At 36.3% G+C, this 19918-nt stretch overlaps 1 protein-coding gene across 1 annotated transcript; it reads right to left on the bottom strand.

Moving 5' to 3' along the window:
- Nucleotides 1-1171: 1171 nt before the first annotated feature.
- Tcn1 (transcobalamin 1) lies at nucleotides 1172-13504 on the bottom strand. Its single transcript, XM_020178960.2, has 9 exons — nucleotides 13426-13504; nucleotides 11479-11658; nucleotides 10337-10477; nucleotides 9356-9511; nucleotides 7489-7676; nucleotides 4336-4525; nucleotides 3174-3354; nucleotides 1906-2024; nucleotides 1172-1731 (listed from the first exon to the last, which is right to left on the bottom strand). The coding sequence occupies exons 1-9, from the start codon at nucleotides 13502-13504 to the stop codon at nucleotides 1670-1672; spliced, it is 1296 nt and encodes a 431-aa protein (XP_020034549.1). The 3' UTR covers nucleotides 1172-1669.
- Nucleotides 13505-19918: the final 6414 nt, after the last annotated feature.

Consider the following 19918-nt stretch of genomic DNA (forward strand, 5'->3'; position numbering starts at 1 on the left):
ATATTAAGTATACATATTTTCCAGAAATGTAAAGTACACATATTTTCATAATGTAAAGCAAAGTAAACCTCCCTATAAAAGAAAACTGCAACTATGATCTTGAAATGAAGAAAAAGGCTGATTGTTTTCTACAATTTAAGTTGCTCCTTTTGTGGGAAATTATGCAGTGGCTACCACCTAAGAATAAAAGCCACAGTCCTTAGATATGGCTTCTAGTTTCCTTTATGACCTCACTTTTCAATATTTTTTTCCCTTGCCCACTCTGCTATAGTCACACAGAAACTCTGTGTTCCTTGAAAGTTTCAGCTACCTTTGTACTTGTCCCTCTGCTCAGGATAGTCTACCAAATGCCCTCATGATGGCTCCTTGCTTTCTTCATGGCTTTGCCCAAACAGAAGCTATTATTTTTTTTTACTGATATTTTATTTTATTATTATTTATTACTTGTATGAATAATACATTTCCATACATGCATATAATGTACTTTGTGCATATTCATTCCACCATCACCCTCTCCTTTGGCCCTCCCACCACTCACTTGTCCCATCTCCCAGCAGTCCCCTTTTACATTCCTGTCATTGTGTATATGTATATACACATATATATATATATAAGATTGGATTCCACATATGAGACAAACTATGTGATATTTGTCATTTTTGACTTGCATTTCACAAGTAGGGTTCTTTTTTTTTTTTCCAGTACTGGGAATTGAACACAAGGTGTCATACATTCTAGGCAATTGCTCTACTATTTGAATCCTGTCCTCAGTCCCCAAAGAGAGGCTTTTAGAGAGTCCATCAAGAGCACCAATATAGGACATCCTCAAACCCATGGTTGCACACCACACCCCTTACCTGTCACACTGTGTATAGATGTTTATTGTGTCTCTCTGCCCTTTAGAATGTCTTCTCAATGGAGGCTGGGTTTAGTCTATTTTTCTCACTGCTCTATTCCCAGCACTTATGACTTAAGTGAATAAATTCATAAACAAATCAAAGATGTGGGCTCTAAAGTACTTTCTTATCTCTTAGAGAAGTTCAGTGGTTTTCTGACATAAGAGCACAGGTTAAATATTGGGATATGCTAGACAGCTTTTAACATGGCCCTATGTCTCAACCACCTGCTATTCATTCCTTTGCCTAGTCATATTGGGTAAAGTGTGGGCTGGCCTCACTTTTAAAGAATAAAATACTGAAATTATACTGAATTAGACTAAAATTACAAAGGACTGATTCCCCTCTTGCTTGCACTCTCTCTCTTTTTTTCTTGTTCCTTGCTATGATGAAACCAGCTCCCAGATTGCAGCCTGTCTTATAGAAAACCCCATGTAGTAAAGGACTGGGAATTGCTTCTAGGCAACATCCTTGCAGAAAGGAATATACCCAAAATCCATGCGAATGAACCCAGCTTATGAGACGTGAAGACTAATCACTTCCTCCTGAGGTGATCACCACTTTAATCACTTTTAAAATCCTTTAAAATTGAACTGCTAAGGATATGTTATTATTTTTTTTGCAGTTGATGATTTTTCATTGAAAATTTAGAGAGAGAAGGGAGGTACTCAACTTCCCTGTTGAGATTGGGACAATAGAAAAGAAAGGCACAAGACTAATTCCTACAATGAATTCTACTGCAAAAGGTCTATCTTGAAGAAGTTCTGAGCTTATTAGTATGTGCTCCAGCGGACCTCCAAGTTTTCTCCATTATGGACAACATAGCTACCAATTCCTGAAAAGAAGAAGAAAGTGAATTAGCACAAATAATTTGATCTCTGTGTCATCTGATAATAAATATCATCTCTCCCAGCCCTTTGACAGATTTCCCATAAAAGCACATACCCTCACACTTGAGTGCTTTGGGTATTTTTATTCTGTGGAGTTTTTGGGATACATTTTTTCTTACCTTGGTCCAGTGGTTTGCCTCCACTCATAATTTCCCAGTAGGTCTTGTCATTATTGTTGGCCCTTAGGCCCTGAACAGAAGTGACATAAGGGCCCCATGAACTCTGCTCCACTGTGAAACTGTGGGGAGAATGATTAAGTTGCAGCAGCTTAGAATTTTCAAAGAAAATGCTTTAGAGAAAAATTATAAACTTTAATGTACCTATGAATAACTCAATAACATTACAAAAAATATACAGATTTTCTGGCTCTATCCCCAGATAATTGGATTCTCAGGTCTGAGCTTGGGGTCAGAAATCTGCATGCTTTATAAACACTGCATCTGTCCTGCAGGCAGGACACATTCTACACTAAAATGAAAATGTGATGCCCATGTTTTCTGGCCATCCAACTGCTATAATAGGTTATTTTTAGTTAGCATCTTCAACTTTCCACCAAAGATAGTAACTGTTGAAGAGGTGGCAGCAGTGCAAGGAAGTGTTAACCTCATGTCCTAGAGACATCATAAGTTCATGAATTATCTCTTAGAAAAAAGGTTAGTAAGGAATAATTTGGTATTTATTAAAATGTGAGATGGTCAATATCTATTTTACATCATTAGTCCTATTTCTCTTTTTGATGTAAGTCTTCATAATACATGTTATATTTATGATATATACATATGAAATTATTCCTACTTTCTCTATAGCATTTTACACCATGTGGTGAGTAAATGCCAAGTAGATTTGAGGGACCAAATATGTGATACTTTTCAGAAGAAAGTCAATATTTTAATTTAATATTTGACCATTCTAGGCCAAGAAAGCATAATTTAGAGGTTTGTGAATTTCCTTAAAGAAAAACATGGAGAGGCTTAGGCTACTTTTGAATTTCCCAACAAACAACAAATTTTGTTTATATTTATTTTTCTGAGATGAACAGTTATTGGTAGTCATCTGATTTTCAAAGAAATCAACGATTCAAATATATTTAAGAACTTCTAGCTAGAGGATATATGACTGAAAAAGTTCTATTTATTGAGGTTTTGCTGAAGAAAAGGGAGAGCCCTGGGTTTCATGTGTCATTTGTGGATATTAACTTAACAAAACTTATGTGCTAGAGGATAAAATGTCACCTCTTATTTTTAAACTCTGCTGTGTGATGTGGATGGACGGCAAAGGTACTGATGCAGAACTCTTTAAAATGTATTTGTACTCTAGTACATATATATCCTTATCAAGTCTTTCAAAATTACAGTAAATGCCCTAACCTTGTTATGTTCAGACATACCCAAATATAGTCTTATTTTCTTTCTGAGCCTCCTCCATAACTTCTAGGAAGACAGAACCTCTCGACACATTGACTTCAGTGGAATATGTTTCATTGATTTTCACCGAGTAATGGACTGAGATATATGATGATGAGTTTGGAGCTACAGGCTGAGGCTCTTGAATAGAGATGTTGATGTTACCTGACAGAGACATAAAAACAGAGAGAAATATTTAGAATAATAAAAATGGTGCCAGAGTTTGCACACTTATCCAAGCCCTATGTAAGGATTCCTTTCCTTCATGCAGAGATGATTTCATGGAAGGAGAAAATGTCAACAATGAAGGGACAGAACTTTCATGTGACTAAAGTAGAAACTGAAACTGGAGACATACTGGCTTGTGAATGCTGGCATTTGGCTCAACTCTCAACTGTTAAACCATTCAGTTGTTCCAAGTGCATTTCTCATAAGGTTCCTGATGTTTTTTTTCCTGCTTTGTTACAGAATTTAGTACTATTTTCCATTCTCCCTTTTTTCCTGGACATTTAATGAGAACATTTAAGTGCCAGGCATTATACTAATAATTTTATGTGGACTATCTCATTCAGTACTTATAAATTACTTATGTTAGACAGTGTTACAATCCCATTTTCTTCATGAGAAAACTGAAGATTAAAGGTTAAACATTTGCCCTATGTCCCAAAATCTGTAAGTGGTTGAATCAAGAATGAACAAATATGGAAGGAAATGTCTCCTTTCTTTGTGGTTGTTGCAAAATTGTTTATTTGAACAAATGATTCATGGTGCATTTCTCTTAAACTACTCCTTATTCCTTCCACACCGATGTCTTATTTACAAAAAGTTCATTTAGGAAAAATAATGGAAAGTCACAAACAAGATGCCTGTCCTCTATACTATGCATGGGAATGAAATGAAGCTCACATTTTAAAAAAATATCTAACAATCAGGAAACATCACTCTGAAGGTAGACATCATTTAATCAAGTCTACCTTGATTGTCAGTATTTGAACCAAGAATGATGTCTACCACGTGAAAAAAATCCTCTGCTGGTTGTACTCAACCAGCTTACCTGGCCACTTTTGGTCCCAAAAGACACCTTTATCTCACAAATTTTGGGTGTGATGCTGAGGGGCAAAAGAATTTACCCTTTTGTGTTTATACCTAAAAGATGGGCACAAGGAGAGGCTTGGTTAACATCCAAGTAGGTTTTTCCAAGCAGGGAAGGTAAGATTTGGGCTGCAGCATCTGGGTTTTTGAATATTCCCAAAGAAATTTCCTTAAGTATTGTGTCCCGAGTTTGTTGGCAGTTCCAATCACTTTCATTATAATAGCTTGATGAGACAAAGAGGGCCTAATGGGAGAGAAACAGAGGGAGAGAGTATGAGACAGTTCAAATAAGGGGGAAGGCTACATCTAACTAATTAATTATTTATTGAACAAGACTACTTAGGAGGCACTGAGGTATCTTTTTTGCTGTCAAGAAATGTACAAGGTAGTTAACTGAAATATCTTTTTTGCTGTCCAGAAATGTACAAGTAGTTTAGATGGACAGGTGAGGAACTGCTTAATTAAACAAGCTGCAATGGCTACAATGACAAAAAACTTCTCTGTGTCCAAACACTGCAAAAATACCTGTCATAAAGGAGATGCTCAATAAATATTATGACCAAACTATAGTAAAGGAACCCTGGGATGAATTCCCTAAGAGAAGCATCTAGTTACATGTTCTTAAAAAGAGGAGAGGAGCTTATCTACATTTAGTGGAGCCAAGGAATGGTTTAATTGGAGAATGTGGTACCTGAGGTGGGCTGCTGATGGTATATGGTATTTTGGGAGGCTAATTTAGGAGTAGGGCTCTGTACTGAGAGAGAAGAGCATGGGCAAAGACCTAATGTATGAGTGGCAAGGTTGTGGCTTGTGATTAGAAAATATGAATTTTCACAAATCTCCAGGGTTCTTCCCTGTAGTGAGCTTTCTCATGCTCTGTTCCTCCTGATCTAACTGGGGGCAACTGGTGATGCAGAAAGAACAAATGATAGAAGACATACATGCAGAAATTTGGGGTCAGGTGTGCTCGGATGGAGATGCACAGCAGCTTTGTTGCTTCTTTTCTCTAATAACTCTTCTTTTACTTTGTGTCTTTTCTCTATCTTTAAAACTTTACATCTAAAGTCTTCTTTTCTGTCCTTTAAAATCTCTTGCCTTAGACTCACTCTTTTACATGTTCCCTTTAACCTCTCTTAAAGTCTTGGCCCTCAGACTTGCACTGTCCCACATTCTCTCTTTAAAGTCTTGGTGCTCAGACTTGCAGACAAACAACAGCAGCTGCATCCTAAAACTGCATTAGCATAACTCTTAAAGTCTCAGTCCTTAGACTTGCACCGTCCCATGTTAGTTTAGATTTTCTTTAGCTTAGCTTTTCTAAAGCCTACGTATAAAGTTCTCAGTGCTCAGACTTGCACTGTCCCATGTTTCCTCTAATCTCTAGCATAACTCAGCAGCAGCATCATCATTCTGCACCAGTCCCCTTGCAAGCTGCTAACCAATCAATCCATCCCTCATCAAAAAACATTCCATCAATACCCCATCAAAAAACCTTGTGTCCTCCTTCAGTGAGTCTTTTATATCCGGTGGTAAACAAGGAGGTGGAGCAGCAGTTCACAGGGAGGGACATGACCTTATAACAAGAGAAACCTGCTCTCTACTTCTCTCAATGTAAACAACTTAGGAAAAGCACCTGTGCTGCATTTTGCCTTTGCACTCTCTTCTGTGGCCTTGCCAAACTCAGCCTGTAGATCATTGAGCACAACTGTGCTTATGTCAAGTCCTCATAGGATCCTCATAATCCGCTCCCCACACTGCCCTGTCTAGGAAGACTGATGTACAGGGAACAATCGGCACAATTGTGGAAGAACAAGCTGGAGAAGGAAGTTGGTCAGGTTGGAAGATGTGAAATGTATGGTGTCATTTGATTGCTGAACAGAATACATCTAGGCTGTAGAATGTAAGTTCAATTGAAGGAGGAACGTTGTGGGGTGGTAAAGGTTTGGAGGGTATTGCAGTGAGCAGACAATAGCTGAAACAATTTGCACTTGAACACATTGATTGCTCTGTAGTTTTGCAGGGAAAGATAGTTATACCTTTCATCTTTTTCTTGGAGGTTTTTAAACATAATTAAGTCATCAGCAAGCATTTGTGATATATTACAAAAACAAAATTTATATTGTATTTTCTCTTGCAAATTGTCTTGTAGGTAAATAACTCTTACATCTGCTGTGCATTTGTATCACCTGTAGGACATTTACACAAGACCCGTGCTTCACCCCTCAATTTCTGTATTAACTGGCTTGTGTGGGGTGTTTGTTGATGATTTTTAAGAGCTCTTGAGGTGATTCAAATATGCAGCCAAAATGGGAAACCATGTTTTATATTAAGTTAAAAATCAGCAAGGCAAACAAATAAATTTGAATGCCAGCTTATATCAAAAACTTCATCATATTAATGTTTCCCAAGAATCCTGTGCTAGCCTAGCTAAACACCTTGATCTTAAAATATGTAATGTTATCTCATGGCATTCAGCTTTTGTCCCTGCCGTCCTTTTCCCTGTGCCCTATATCAGCCTGGAAAACACCTATTAATACAAATAACTCATTGAATTTTTTTTTCATGTAAAAATTCCTCATTCTCATCTTGTATCTACTCTTTAAAGTTTAGTAAATCATTAATAAATGCTGAATTAGAATGCCAGACCTCAAGAAATGTATAAATTGTAGTGTGGGTGGTGATTGTGAGTGATGAGAAAAACTGTCAAGGTCCCATCCCCATCTGCCCCTCTTTCTGCTTTGTAAAATTTGGCAAGTTATGCTGTGACTCACACACCTTTTTCTTGGAAATGGAATTAATTATCTTTTCCTTGTTGGGTTGGCATGTGCATTATGAGTCAATAGCACTCAACAATTACTCCTCTTTGCTGTTATCACTACAACCTATTACCTCTACAACAATAATCTGATTGGGGAAGAAAGATGCACAACCATGTTGCATGGTAAAGCACAAAACTGCATTGACAAAACAAGATAGGATGTAGTGGACTTCCAAATTTCATAAAGCAATTGTAGGTAGGAAAACTTCATACAAGCAGTAGATAGGGTAAGGTAAAGACTGAAGGTAAGAAGAGTATATTTCAGGTAGGGGAAATCACATAAGCATAACCATAATGGATACTATGATATTAGGAGGCCAATAAGAAAGTATCTAGGTATTGTTTTTTTCCATGACTCTCTTCTCTGCTTCCTATTTTACCCCCTGACTTACCTGCATAGCTGCTCCTGTACTAAATGTGTTTCCAATGAGACCATTTTCTTTTTTCTTAGACAGAATCTTTTTTACCAGTGTCCGTATGTTATTTTCTGTATGCTTTAGATCTTCATCTGCTTTGGTCTGCTCTTTTCCTAGCCTTCTCTTCACACATGTCAGAGCCAGGACAGCCATTGCACCAGTACCTGCCAGGAAACAAAACATTAGTATTAGGATGACCAAACATCCAGTTTTTCTTGGACTGGATTTCTTGACATGCAGGACTTTCAGGATTAAAAGAGGGACAGATTTGAAAAAAATTAGAAAGCTAGTCATGTTAATTAATGATTGGAGAGAAGAATTTCAAGATGTTGTAATTATCCCTCAGCACTGTCCACTCAGATATTTCAGTTTCTTTCCCTATGTTGAGCTGCCATATTTCCCATACTTTCCAAAAATTATTAGCATATAATAGTTGTACAAGGGAGATACATTGTGACATTTACATATGTGCTTACAATAGTTCACCTCTCCATTATTCTCCCTCATCCTTTTTCCCCCCTTAGAGCAATTTTAACAGATTTGATTATTCTATTTTCATACAGGAATGCAAAATACATCCACTATATTTGCCCTCTTTCACCCTTTCCTTATGCCCTCACCCTCTCATTAGTACCTACTCCCAGAAAGGACATGTTTATCTTCCTGTCCCTCATGTTTAAAAAATTGTATATTTGCAGTTCAAGGGTGTTTTGCCTTGGCATTTCAGACATGTATATATAATGCTTTAATCAGATTAACCCCCCTATTCATTCCCTATTATTCCAGCAGCTTACAGTGCATTGCACTATATTATCTTCATACAGAGGTGCAATGTTTCAATATTTTTCACTCTCCCCATACTTAATACTTTCCATCATGACCATTAAAACACATATGGATTTGCAAAGGCATCCACATGAATACTGTTCCACTTTAGATATTGCTTGCTTGCATCTGTTCTTTCAGTCATCTTGGCAAAGGAATTGAGAAAATCCAGAATAAAAAATCAAACAAAATGTCTTCAAATATTCTCAATCAGTTGATTGCACTGAATTGAGAATGGCACTAACAAAATTGTCTCCCAATAAGCATCTTTAAGGGAGAGAATGAAACAAGAGATGGGAAGTGAAAGGATAAGGGCTTTTTTTCTGGCTTGATATTTACTCTCTCCTTTGTTTTTTTACTATGGTACCTTCCGTCCCTTATAGGAAAAGGAGTATGAGAAATCTCACGTTATTCTTTCTATCTAGAAATACTGAAAATGATTTAATTTGAACTTCTTGGAGAGAGATGAGTGTGTGTTTCTGACTCAGTAGAGGCTGAGCATCAATGCTGGGTGTCCAGAGCAGACTTCTTTTTGGATGATTACACTGACACAGAGGAAAATTGTTCCTTTTCCATTTCTAATACACATATTGTTGACCAAAATATTGGACCTTGTCACTAGAGGAGTATTGTTGAAGTCAACCAACATATCTACAATTTCCTAATAAATTAGAGACAAAAACAATTAATGAATTCCATTGCATCTTTTATAACTTTCTAAAATGTTTTATATTAATGTTATCATTTTCTATCCTTACTTTGCAGTTGGGACAATTCAGATCATGATCTAAAGTAGGAATGAGGTCTTTCTGTTGTACCACAATCTAGGAAGAGTCTTAACTGCCACTATTATTACTCAAAGAAAATTCTTTCCCAAGAGGATTAAGGTAAAAAGGATAGAAAAAGCAAAAACAAAAAACCCAAACAAACCCAAGTGATTTTGGTAGAAAAACTCAAAGAGCAAGGGCTACTGGTGACCATGTCCTGTGTACTAAGAGAATTGGGTTTAATGACTCACCTACTGAAAACTGTCCATGAAAATAATAGTTTTCATTTTCAGGAGCAAATAAACCAGCAACTTTCGTGGGTGAATATGTTCCATTGAACAGGCACAAGGCCAAAACATCCAGGCTGAGCTGGTAGTAGTTAGTCAGCGGACTGCCATTGTGTTCTTCTGCGAGAGAGAGGAGAATACATACTTTATTTACAGAAGTCCTATGAGGTATTGCAGTTTTATTCTTATTTCTCTAACATTTAAAGAGAGGTAAGCAACAGTAGAGAGAGATCACCAATTGGATGAGCAAGCCTGAGAAATGTAAAGGACCTTAGAGGCCACCAAATTCAATTCAGATCCTTTTATTTTATAAGCAAGGAGATCTGACACTATAGAGATAAAGTATAGTCCAGACATTCAGGTTATTACAGATCTAGGAGTAGAATACAGGTTTCTTATCTCCAAGCTGCCTGCATTTTCACTAGTAAAGTTGTAACCGTAAATAGAAGCACAGCTTGGAGACATCTCGAAGGGAGATGGGATTGGAGGGACTTAATAATAAAATAAATATTGGATAGGAGTTGAAATAAAAACAATGCACTTCACTAGCGGCCACATAGCTAAACTATTTTTCCCAGTAATGTACTTGGCAATCTGTAGCTCTTATATTAGCATCTATAAACTGTGTCTAGTATTAGTATTCAATTATTTTTGGTGAATTCATAATGTCTAAAACCAAGCTCCTGGAGAACTAAGAAATTGTGTTCTGCATGTGTTCATCTGCCATTGGGTAAAGGAGTACTTGAAATAGGTCAATGCTTACTTAAATATAATTTAAAAAGTTCAAAATGTATGCTGAAAGAGGAAAGAAGGAAAGGTGACCTACAAACATAAAGGAATGAATGGGATGAACATAAGGATAAAGTAGAGGGAAATTTTAGGTAGTTCTAAATCAGGAGAGGAGAAAACAAAATAATATAGGGTCTCTGAATATTTGACTCTTACCCATATTTTTAATTTCTGCTTGGAATTTATTTTCTAGATGGTCAACCAGGTGATGCTTGCCTATAAAGTTTTCATCTTGCGTATGACATGCTCCCAGAGCCATTATAATCAAAGCAAGCTGTCCTGAACTTAAATTTATCTCTGAAAAGAAAAATATTCAACTTTAATAAGGTACATGCTTGTGATTTTTTTGATCTTCCTGTCTTCCTTGTGACTTATGTTGCCTGTCACTTCTTTTTCTGTTCTACTCTATACTAATATTTGATTTATCTATTTTTGCATATCAAACTCGTATGCATGCTAAGCAAGTCACATTTCCAGCCCTTTTATTTTTCTCTTCTTTACCTCAAAGGCACAGCCTTTACGGCTGTGCTGTATCAGTACAAGTTAGATCTTACCCTTTCCTATAACATCTGGGAATTATGCATTATTTATAAAAATGAAACAAGAAAAAATAGATGAATACACAACCTTGGGATTTTCTCTCTTTGGGATACCATCTTGCCAGGATAGTAACAATTGATTTTATGTTCTGTCTTATAGAGAATGAAAACTCTCAGGCTTCTCATAACTCTTATAATAATATTATAAGGAGGGAAGTACAGCCTCATTTCCCCCTTTACTTACAAATTTGAGCCTTAGTAGTAACTTAACTACCTCAAGGCAATTGCTTCTTCACTGTAAGCTTTTTAAGTTGTGGCTTATATCCCTATGTGGTTATGAAGTTAACTAGCTTATATAGTACAACAGTAATGGATAAAAATACATATTTTGTTTGCTTTCCCTTGTGACCTCTTGGGGAAAAATGGTTTTTAGGATCTGAAGAAGCAAGACCTAGTCTTAAAGTGATGAGTGGCAGTAGATTGATGCTTTGTGGCTGCTCTGTCACCAACAGTTTTATACAACTAGGATGGATATAGTTTGATATACTTTGGATAAACCCTTATTGGAATTTGCTGGAGATAATCTTTCTAATTTTTAATGTTTTATTTTTTAACTTTTTTGCAGTACTGGAGCTTGAACTCAGAGCTTCATATTTGCTAGGTAGGTGCACTACCACTTGAGCCATGCTGTCAGTTTGAGATAATCTGTTTAGATAGATAGATCACGTCCTAAATCTTCCAGAGAATTTAGGTACTCACCTCTACCTTCTGCATAACTTCTGACTTGCTGGGAGAGCCCTTGGATCAGGGTTTGGTTCAGGATCCCAACAAGTCTGAGAGAAAACAGGACATTGGCAGACTCGGTTCCTCTGATGTAATTTGACTTGGTCATTGCATTGAGCAGAGGATCCAGACGGAAATTGTTACGTTCACTTACCTCTGTGGCACAGAAAGAAAGAAATAATATTACAATAATATTCTGAGTTATATAAGGGTGACCTCATTTCTCCCTTATTTTAATTAAAGACTGAGTCTCAGTATTGACCTGATATGCTCAAGACTGACAATGGATTGAGAACCCAGTCCAAATTTCTATTGCTCCATGGTCAATTCTCTACCATCAGTGTTCTTAGCTGTGATCCATTACCCACTGTGTTGTGAACTCAGCTAGCTTCTACAATGCTATTAATGTGTGAGAAATATACACTCTGAAAATATTAACTAGGGAGAAGGGTTATGTTAGAATATTAATTAACAGGTACTGTACATATACTTTGTCTATAATTTTGAAAAATAGCCCCACATTCTATTCATCTCTAGATTATCTCATGGGTTAGTGGGTAGTGAGTTTGGGTAGATTTGATTTGACAGTTTGGTCCTTAACTTATGACTGTGAGTAAGTTATCACTTTCTTGATTTAAAAGTTGGAATTAACTACTCATAGATATGGGACAATAAGCCATAAGCTTTTAATAAGCTAGAAAAAGCTGTGCATATTATTACTTCCAGTGCAACTAGAGTTTCTATCACTCTATTTGGAGAATTTGGAAAATGTGGTTTCCCTTGCCCTTTTTTCTTCACTGTAAAAGAAACAGTCAAGAAGATCTAAATGGAAGTGACTGCAGGGTGGTTATGGTTTGTTACAGACACAATAGTACTATTGTTGAGCCATTTCTTTCAGATTTTGTGGAAGCAGCCAATTTAGTGCCTTCTGGCATTGGAGAAGAATTTTTAGTTCCTGGTCAACAAATCAAGTCAGCTTCTTTGGCCACTAAAAATACAATTATGGAATAAATTGAACTTCAAAGTCTCTACAGAGAACTCTTGCTCCTGGGAGAAATGAGAGTTCAGGAAGAAAAACTTGAGTTGGCAGATTCTATGCTTTAACCTGTTTGAACACTAGCCTGTCTTCTGTGCTGTTGATCTTTTGTTAGCTACAGAGCACGAAAAAAAATGAAGCTACATATGGCACCATGTAGAATCTTTGGCTTGATATGAAGTTCGAATCCTGGGCACAGGCTCACAAAAAGAACTCATTCACCTGAGTGCTACACCAGATGTTAGGAGATGCGTACTTCAAGAGTCTCACCTCATTATTCTCCATTTATGGATGAAGATAAATTCAGAAACATTGGGCCATTCAGGTATAAAGACCTAAGCTTAATTTTCTTTTCTCCCACTTTAGTATTCTTTAGGAAAAGTGAATGAGAAGGCAATATGCAATTGGAAAGGTCACTTAGTAATGACAAGAGATCAGCCTTCATGGCTTGAAAGGGATTATTATTATTGTAATTGCTTATTTATTTAGGGGTTAACCTAAAATCTGTGGGTTGCACTGCAGAAATACAGATTGCATTTCAAAATCACAAGATAACTTTCTGTGGTCTTAAAAGTTTCTGGGATCATAAATTTTTTATCATTGGAAAAGAACAAGATACATAGTTACTTGGTGGGAATGCTGTGGTAGAGAGGATTGGAGCATAGGAAGAACAGTTTGGTAATTCAGGACAGAATCTGTTTCCTCTTAAATCAGTATGCATTGTGGAACTTTCCTCATCATTTCTTGCTGTCCTTTTTATCCTTCTTTACCATGAGCCCAAACACATGTAGAACTGGCATAGGGTCTTAGTTAATTTTGCACAGAGTGTCCTGTAATAGCCTTCAAAGGACTCACACTAGAGTAATTTTACCTCAAAGTGTACTCACCACAGATCTCACATAGGTGGCTTGAAATAAGAGAAAACAGTAGGAGCTCCACGAAGGGCTGCTGGTGTGACGGTCTCATTTCTCCAACTGTGCAGTGAAATGTTGAAGGCTTGGGTTGGCTTATTGGGTAATGAGCACTTCTTCAGGTTACTTGAGCCTCTGTAACTCAGGCTAATATAGAGCAATGTCAGGAGGCGTGATAAATCAGGTAGAAGACTTGAAAGGTATGGCTAGGGAGAATGAGGAAATTATCTTTTATTGTTTGCTGTCTTAGGCCTTCATGATTCACATTTATTACTTGTTTTCAGCAGTACTAGGGTTTGAACTCAGGGATTTGTGCTTGTGAGGCAGGTGCTCTACAGGTTAAGCTATGCTTCCAGCCCTTTGTGGTCTGGTTATTTTGGACACAGGGTCTCCTGAGTGTAAAAATACATTTTAAATTTGATTTTGCCCATAACCAATATTGGAAATGGAAGGGGAAAGTTATGACATCATTTAATAAGTGCTGAACCATCCTAGAGTTATGTATAGAATAATTTCAGTCATGTATGTATATATGTCTGTATGTGTGTTTTCATTTGGCAATTTGAATACATGTAGTTGGTATGAAAATGAAAGTAGATTTGAAAATATACCTTTTCATGTATAGAAATAAAGAGTGCACTGTTTAACTAATCAAGATGATCTAATCAAGATGATCAGAATAATTTCCAAAAATATCACTTGAGGCTCTCTTTCCCCCTCCCTGTAGATATAAATGATGACTGGCAGTCATTGCACTAAGAAGCTAGAAGTTCTAGATGTTGAGAATCCAGGGAACTTTGTATCAGTATTCTACTAGTGATTCTGTGTGTGTGTGTGTGTGTGTGTGTGTGTGTGTGTGTGTGTGTATGTATGTATGTGTTTAACAAGGAATAGAGTAGCTTTATAGGTGTTCACTTTTTTGCATGTAAAAAAGTGAAAACAAAATTCCCTTATCTTTAGAAGATGTTCAGGCAAAGATGAACCCATTTTCTCCTTAGTACTGGGTGAAATTGGCTTGATGTGCTCATTGTCAAAGGGTATGTAATCAATAAGCCCTGGAAAGAAGCAGGGAGTAATATGAGATGACCATGGTGCACATACTCGTCACACACCAAAAGGTCAGCTCATTAAATTTGTTAGAGTAGTAAAGTCATCCTAGAGAGAAATGTCAGTTTGATTAGTCTGGAAGAAACATGGAATTGGGATATTTAGGCAATTCTTGTTTCCATTCTTTGGGCCACCATTTTGTGGAGCATGTCTAGGTTAGCACATTAAGGTGTGCCAGCCTTTTTTCCCTTGTGTAGAATTTTCTGTTAATATTTTGTCAGAGTTATCCTTAGGATTATAAGTAATGCCAAGGCCAGCAGATAATATGCAATAAATTGTGGTTGTTATTGAAAAGGCCCAAATTAGAGAATTCAAGGAAGAATTCCATCTTTGAAGATTTTATAAGAAATAAGGACAATGGGTTGAGAACCTTGTCTTTCAGGTCAGGAAAGAGAGAGGATGATAATGTCCATTATCTTTCAGGCTTTTAAGACAATAGAAAGTTTGACAACTTTAGGTCCACATCTTTTTGGATCTCAGAGAACTTTCTCCCAGAGAAGGAAATTACTTGGAAGACATGAGAATAAGCCTAATTTAAGTTCTCAGGGCAATTTTTTGAGAAAAAAGTGGTAGGACAAATAATAATAATAATATTAATAAGCATTTTTGAACATGTGCCATGCAAAAGGAACTGTACTTGGTAATTTTATTATTTTTTTTTCTGGTGGGACTGGGGTTTGAACTCAGGGCTCTGCACTCTCAAAGCAGACACTCTACCGCTTGAGCCACACCTCTAGGCCTGTATTTGGTAATTTTAAACATATTATATTGAATCCTCACAATAACTCAAGAAATAAATATTGTGCTCTTCATTTTGTAGCTATGGAGACTGTGTCTCAGGGAAGAGTCATTGCTTGTATAATGCAGCTCATAAATAAGAGGAGAGCTTCTACTTAAAGCCCATGGGATGCTAAGATCTTTATAACCTGTTGCAATCCCACAGATATGAAGGAAAACTCTCTCCCATTGCAAGGTTGGGCAATGAAACCTTTTAATTAAGCCACTGCCTTGGTCCTGCTGTGACTTTGACTTTGTTCTTCCGCATGGTGACAATTAACATCATCCTTAGACAAAACTAGGTACCAAAGCTTTTTAAGTTGGAGGATATTTCAATACTTGTGCAAAAATGTTAACAAATATTAAGTTTTGTCTTTTTAATGTTTTTCAGAGTTAGTTTCCTTATCTGAAAAAGAGGCACTATTTAATGATTTATCTAGTGACTCTATACGTAATTTGTGTATATATATATATACACATGTAATTCATATATATACAATTATTGTAAGTATGCATATAGTTTCATGTTTAGTAATTAAATATATGAAAAAATTAAATAAAATAATTAATGACTATAGCCTTAAGAAATGGACAAAATGCCCATTCTTTTTCTTCACTAACTCTTATTCAAACATGTTGTACCACTAAGGAACTGCTAGTATGTCTTGTGATTAACATTTTCAGTGATATGGCTGATTGAAGAGACAACAGGGCCCCAAGATGTCATCGTGGTTTCAAACCTAAGCAAAAAATCATAAATGATTAACACCTCAACTCAGGTTAGGCAATAAGGAAGTAGAATGAATGGCTAGACAATTTAAAATGTTTTAAAAAGGAGATAAAATTATGCTGAAAAGAAAAATGCAAATGACTAATAAATCTGTAATTATATAAACTTTAATTAAACAAAATTTACATAAAAGGATTTTTTCATAATTCTAGTTTATATTTTCACTTGAGTGGGTCAACATGCATTTCTGTGTTTATTAGAAATCCATACATTGCATAGGTATCTGTTATTTTTGGTGACAAACATAATTTCATTTATATATGTGTGCACAATATTCCATGAAAATATGTCTGAAAAGGTTTATTTCCATTTGACATGGTGAAGACTTACGGTGGGGAGTACTTATACATATGTATGAGAAAATATTTTTTCCCATTACATTATACACATCTCCATGTTTCTGTTTGAGTTTCTAGTTTCCCTGCATAACTCTGCATGGGAATAAAGGGATGTAGCCATCATAAAGATCAAGTATCTGAGGATGGTGTGGAGGCTCACTCTATCATTGATAGACTCTGGTGATCTCCAAATACCACTGGGACTTTATACATATTGGATATACCCTGAAGAATTCCATAGTGGATCATGACTACCACACCCATCTGTACCAAATGGCTTGGGGATTGAATGAAGTATTTAAGTCCTCATTTTGCTTGTCTTCCCTGGACTGAGGAAGTAGATCTGCATCCTGGATTTTGTGCAGAAAGAGTTGTCCAGTCAGCCTTTATTCTTTAGCTTCTTTCAGAATGTGGGATATTTCAAATTCTCCTGGGGTCTGGAATCATGTTTATTTTCATTTCTAGAGTCCAATTTGGATGTCTATGTCTACCTGGAAGAGCCTCATCCACCTAGTCACAAAGCATACGAACCAGGTTTGGGCTATTCTCCAGGTGTTTCCTATATAAATGGATTTTTAAAAGCAAATTTAAAAAGCACAAGTGTCAAGTAATGGATAAACAATTAGGTGAGTGATGAAATGAATTTTCACTATGCATATCTGAAACTTTGAAAATTATAATTTTCAGTAACATGGGAAAATACTCCTGCAATAATCTGAAGTGGAAATGTAGAATATTAACTTTGCAGAAATATTTGCCTATCCCATCAGTATGATGAAGCAAAACTATTTATAATATGTGTAGAAAACCCTTCAAAATTATGGAAAATATTAATAGTGGCTATATGTTAGATGGATTATAAGAGAATAATTTTCTCTTTAATGTTCTTTCTCTCCAAATTTCTACTCAGAATTTCCCAGTAAGTCCTGTCACTATTATTGGCCCTGAACAGAAGTGACATAAGGGCTCCATGATCTCTGTTCCACTGTGAAACTACAGGAAGAATTGTAGTAGCTGAGAATTACCAAAGAAAACCCTTCCTAGATTTTTCTTAAACTTTAATGAATCTAAGAATAACTTAGCAACATTATCAGAAATAACAGATTTCCTGGCTCTATACCCAGATAATTGGATATCAGGTCTGAGCTTGGGGGCCAAGAATCTAGATGCTTCAAAACACTGCAAGTATCCTAGTGCAGGTGCTCTACATTCCAGGGTAAATTGCAGACTTGATGCCTGTCTTTTCTGCCCAACTGACTGCCATAATGGATCATTTGCAGTTAGCAGCTTCAGCCCTCCACCCAAAGTAGTAACTGTTGAAGATGCTGCAGCAGTAGAAGAAAGTGTTAACCTCATGTCCTAGAGACACTATAAAGTTCGTGACTTTTCTCCTAGGAAAGAGGATCAAGATGGGATAATTTGATATTTCATGCTGTTTTAATTAAAAAGTAAGATGGTCAATGTTTATTTTACATTCCTTAGTCCTATTTCTCTATTTTCTTGGATCCCATGATGTTAGTCTTCATAATACATATTGTATTTATGATATCTACATATGTAATTATTCCTATTTTCTCTATAGTATTTTATACCATGTGATTAGTAAATGTCAAGTAGATTCAAGGAACCAAATAAGTCATACTTTTCAGAAGCAAAGTCAGTATCTTAATTTTAATATTTGACCTTTCTAGGCCAAGAAACCATAATTTAGAAGTTTGTGAATTTCCTCAAAGAAAAACATGGAGAGGCTTAGGCTATCTCTGAAACTTCCAATTTAAATGCCAAATTTTATGTTCATTTTTCTGAGATGAGCAGTCAGTGCAGTCATCTGATTTTCAAAGAAATCAGTGATTCAAAAATAGTAAGAACTGCTCTTCTAGTTATAAGATGTGTGACTGAAAAAGTTCTATTTATTGAGGTTTTGCTGAAGAAAAGGGAGAGCCCTGGGTTTCATGTGTCATTTGTGGATATTAACTTAACAAAACTTACGTGCTAGAGGATAAAATGTCACCTCTTATTTTTAAACTCTGCTGTGTGATGTGGATGGACGGCAAAGGTACTGATGCAGAACTCTTTAAAATGTATTTGTACTCTAGTACATATATATCCTTATCAAGTCTTTCAAAATTACAGTAAATGCCCTAACCTTGTTATGTTCAGACATACCCAAATATAGTCTTATTTTCTTTCTGAGCCTCCTCCATAACTTCTAGGAAGACAGAACCTCTCGACACATTGACTTCAGTGGAATATGTTTCATTGATTTTCACCAAGTAATGGACTGAGATATATGATGATGAGTTTGGAGCTACAGGCTGAGGCTCTTGAATAGAGATGTTGATGTTACCTGACAGAGACATAAAAACAGAGAGAAATATTTAGAATAATAAAAATGGTGCCAGAGTTTGCACACTTATCCAAGCCCTATGTAAGGATTCCTTTCCTTCATGCAGAGATGATTTCATGGAAGGAGAAAATGTCAACAATGAAGGGACAGAACTTTCATGTGACTAAAGTAGAAACTGAAACTGGAGGCATACTGGCTTGTGAATGCTGGCATTTGGCTCAACTCTCAACTGTTAAACCATTCAGTTGTTCCAAGTGCATTTCTCATAAGGTTCCTGATGTTTTTTTTCCTGCTTTGTTACAGAATTTAGTACTATTTTCCATTCTCCCTTTTTTCCTGGACATTTAATGAGAACATTTAAGTGCCAGGCATTATACTAATAATTTTATGTGGACTATCTCATTCAGTACTTATAAATTACTTATGTTAGACAGTGTTACAATCCCATTTTCTTCATGAGAAAACTGAAGATTAAAGGTTAAACATTTGCCCTATGTCCCAAAATCTGTAAGTGGTTGAATCAAGAATGAACAAATATGGAAGGAAATGTCTCCTTTCTTTGTGGTTGTTGCAAAATTGTTTATTTGAACAAATGATTCATGGTGCATTTCTCTTAAACTGCTCCTTATTCCTTCCACACCGATGTCTTATTTACAAAAAGTTCATTTAGGAAAAATAATGGAAAGTCACAAACAAGATGCCTGTCCTCTATACTATGCATGGGAATGAAATGAAGCTCACATTTTAAAAAAATATCTAACAATCAGGAAACATCACTCTGAAGGTAGACATCATTTAATCAAGTCTACCTTGATTGTCAGTATTTGAACCAAGAATGATGTCTACCACGTGAAAAAAATCCTCTGCTGGTTGTACTCAACCAGCTTACCTGGCCACTTTTGGTCCCAAAAGACACCTTTATCTCACAAATTTTGGGTGTGATGCTGAGGGGCAAAAGAATTTACCCTTTTGTGTTTATACCTAAAAGATGGGCACAAGGAGAGGCTTGGTTAACATCCAAGTAGGTTTTTCCAAGCAGGGAAGGTAAGATTTGGGCTGCAGCATCTGGGTTTTTGAATATTCCCAAAGAAATTTCCTTAAGTATTGTGT

This window comes from Castor canadensis, chromosome 1, assembly GCF_047511655.1.
Source record: "Castor canadensis chromosome 1, mCasCan1.hap1v2, whole genome shotgun sequence".
Classification (NCBI taxonomy): Eukaryota; Metazoa; Chordata; class Mammalia; order Rodentia; family Castoridae; genus Castor; species Castor canadensis.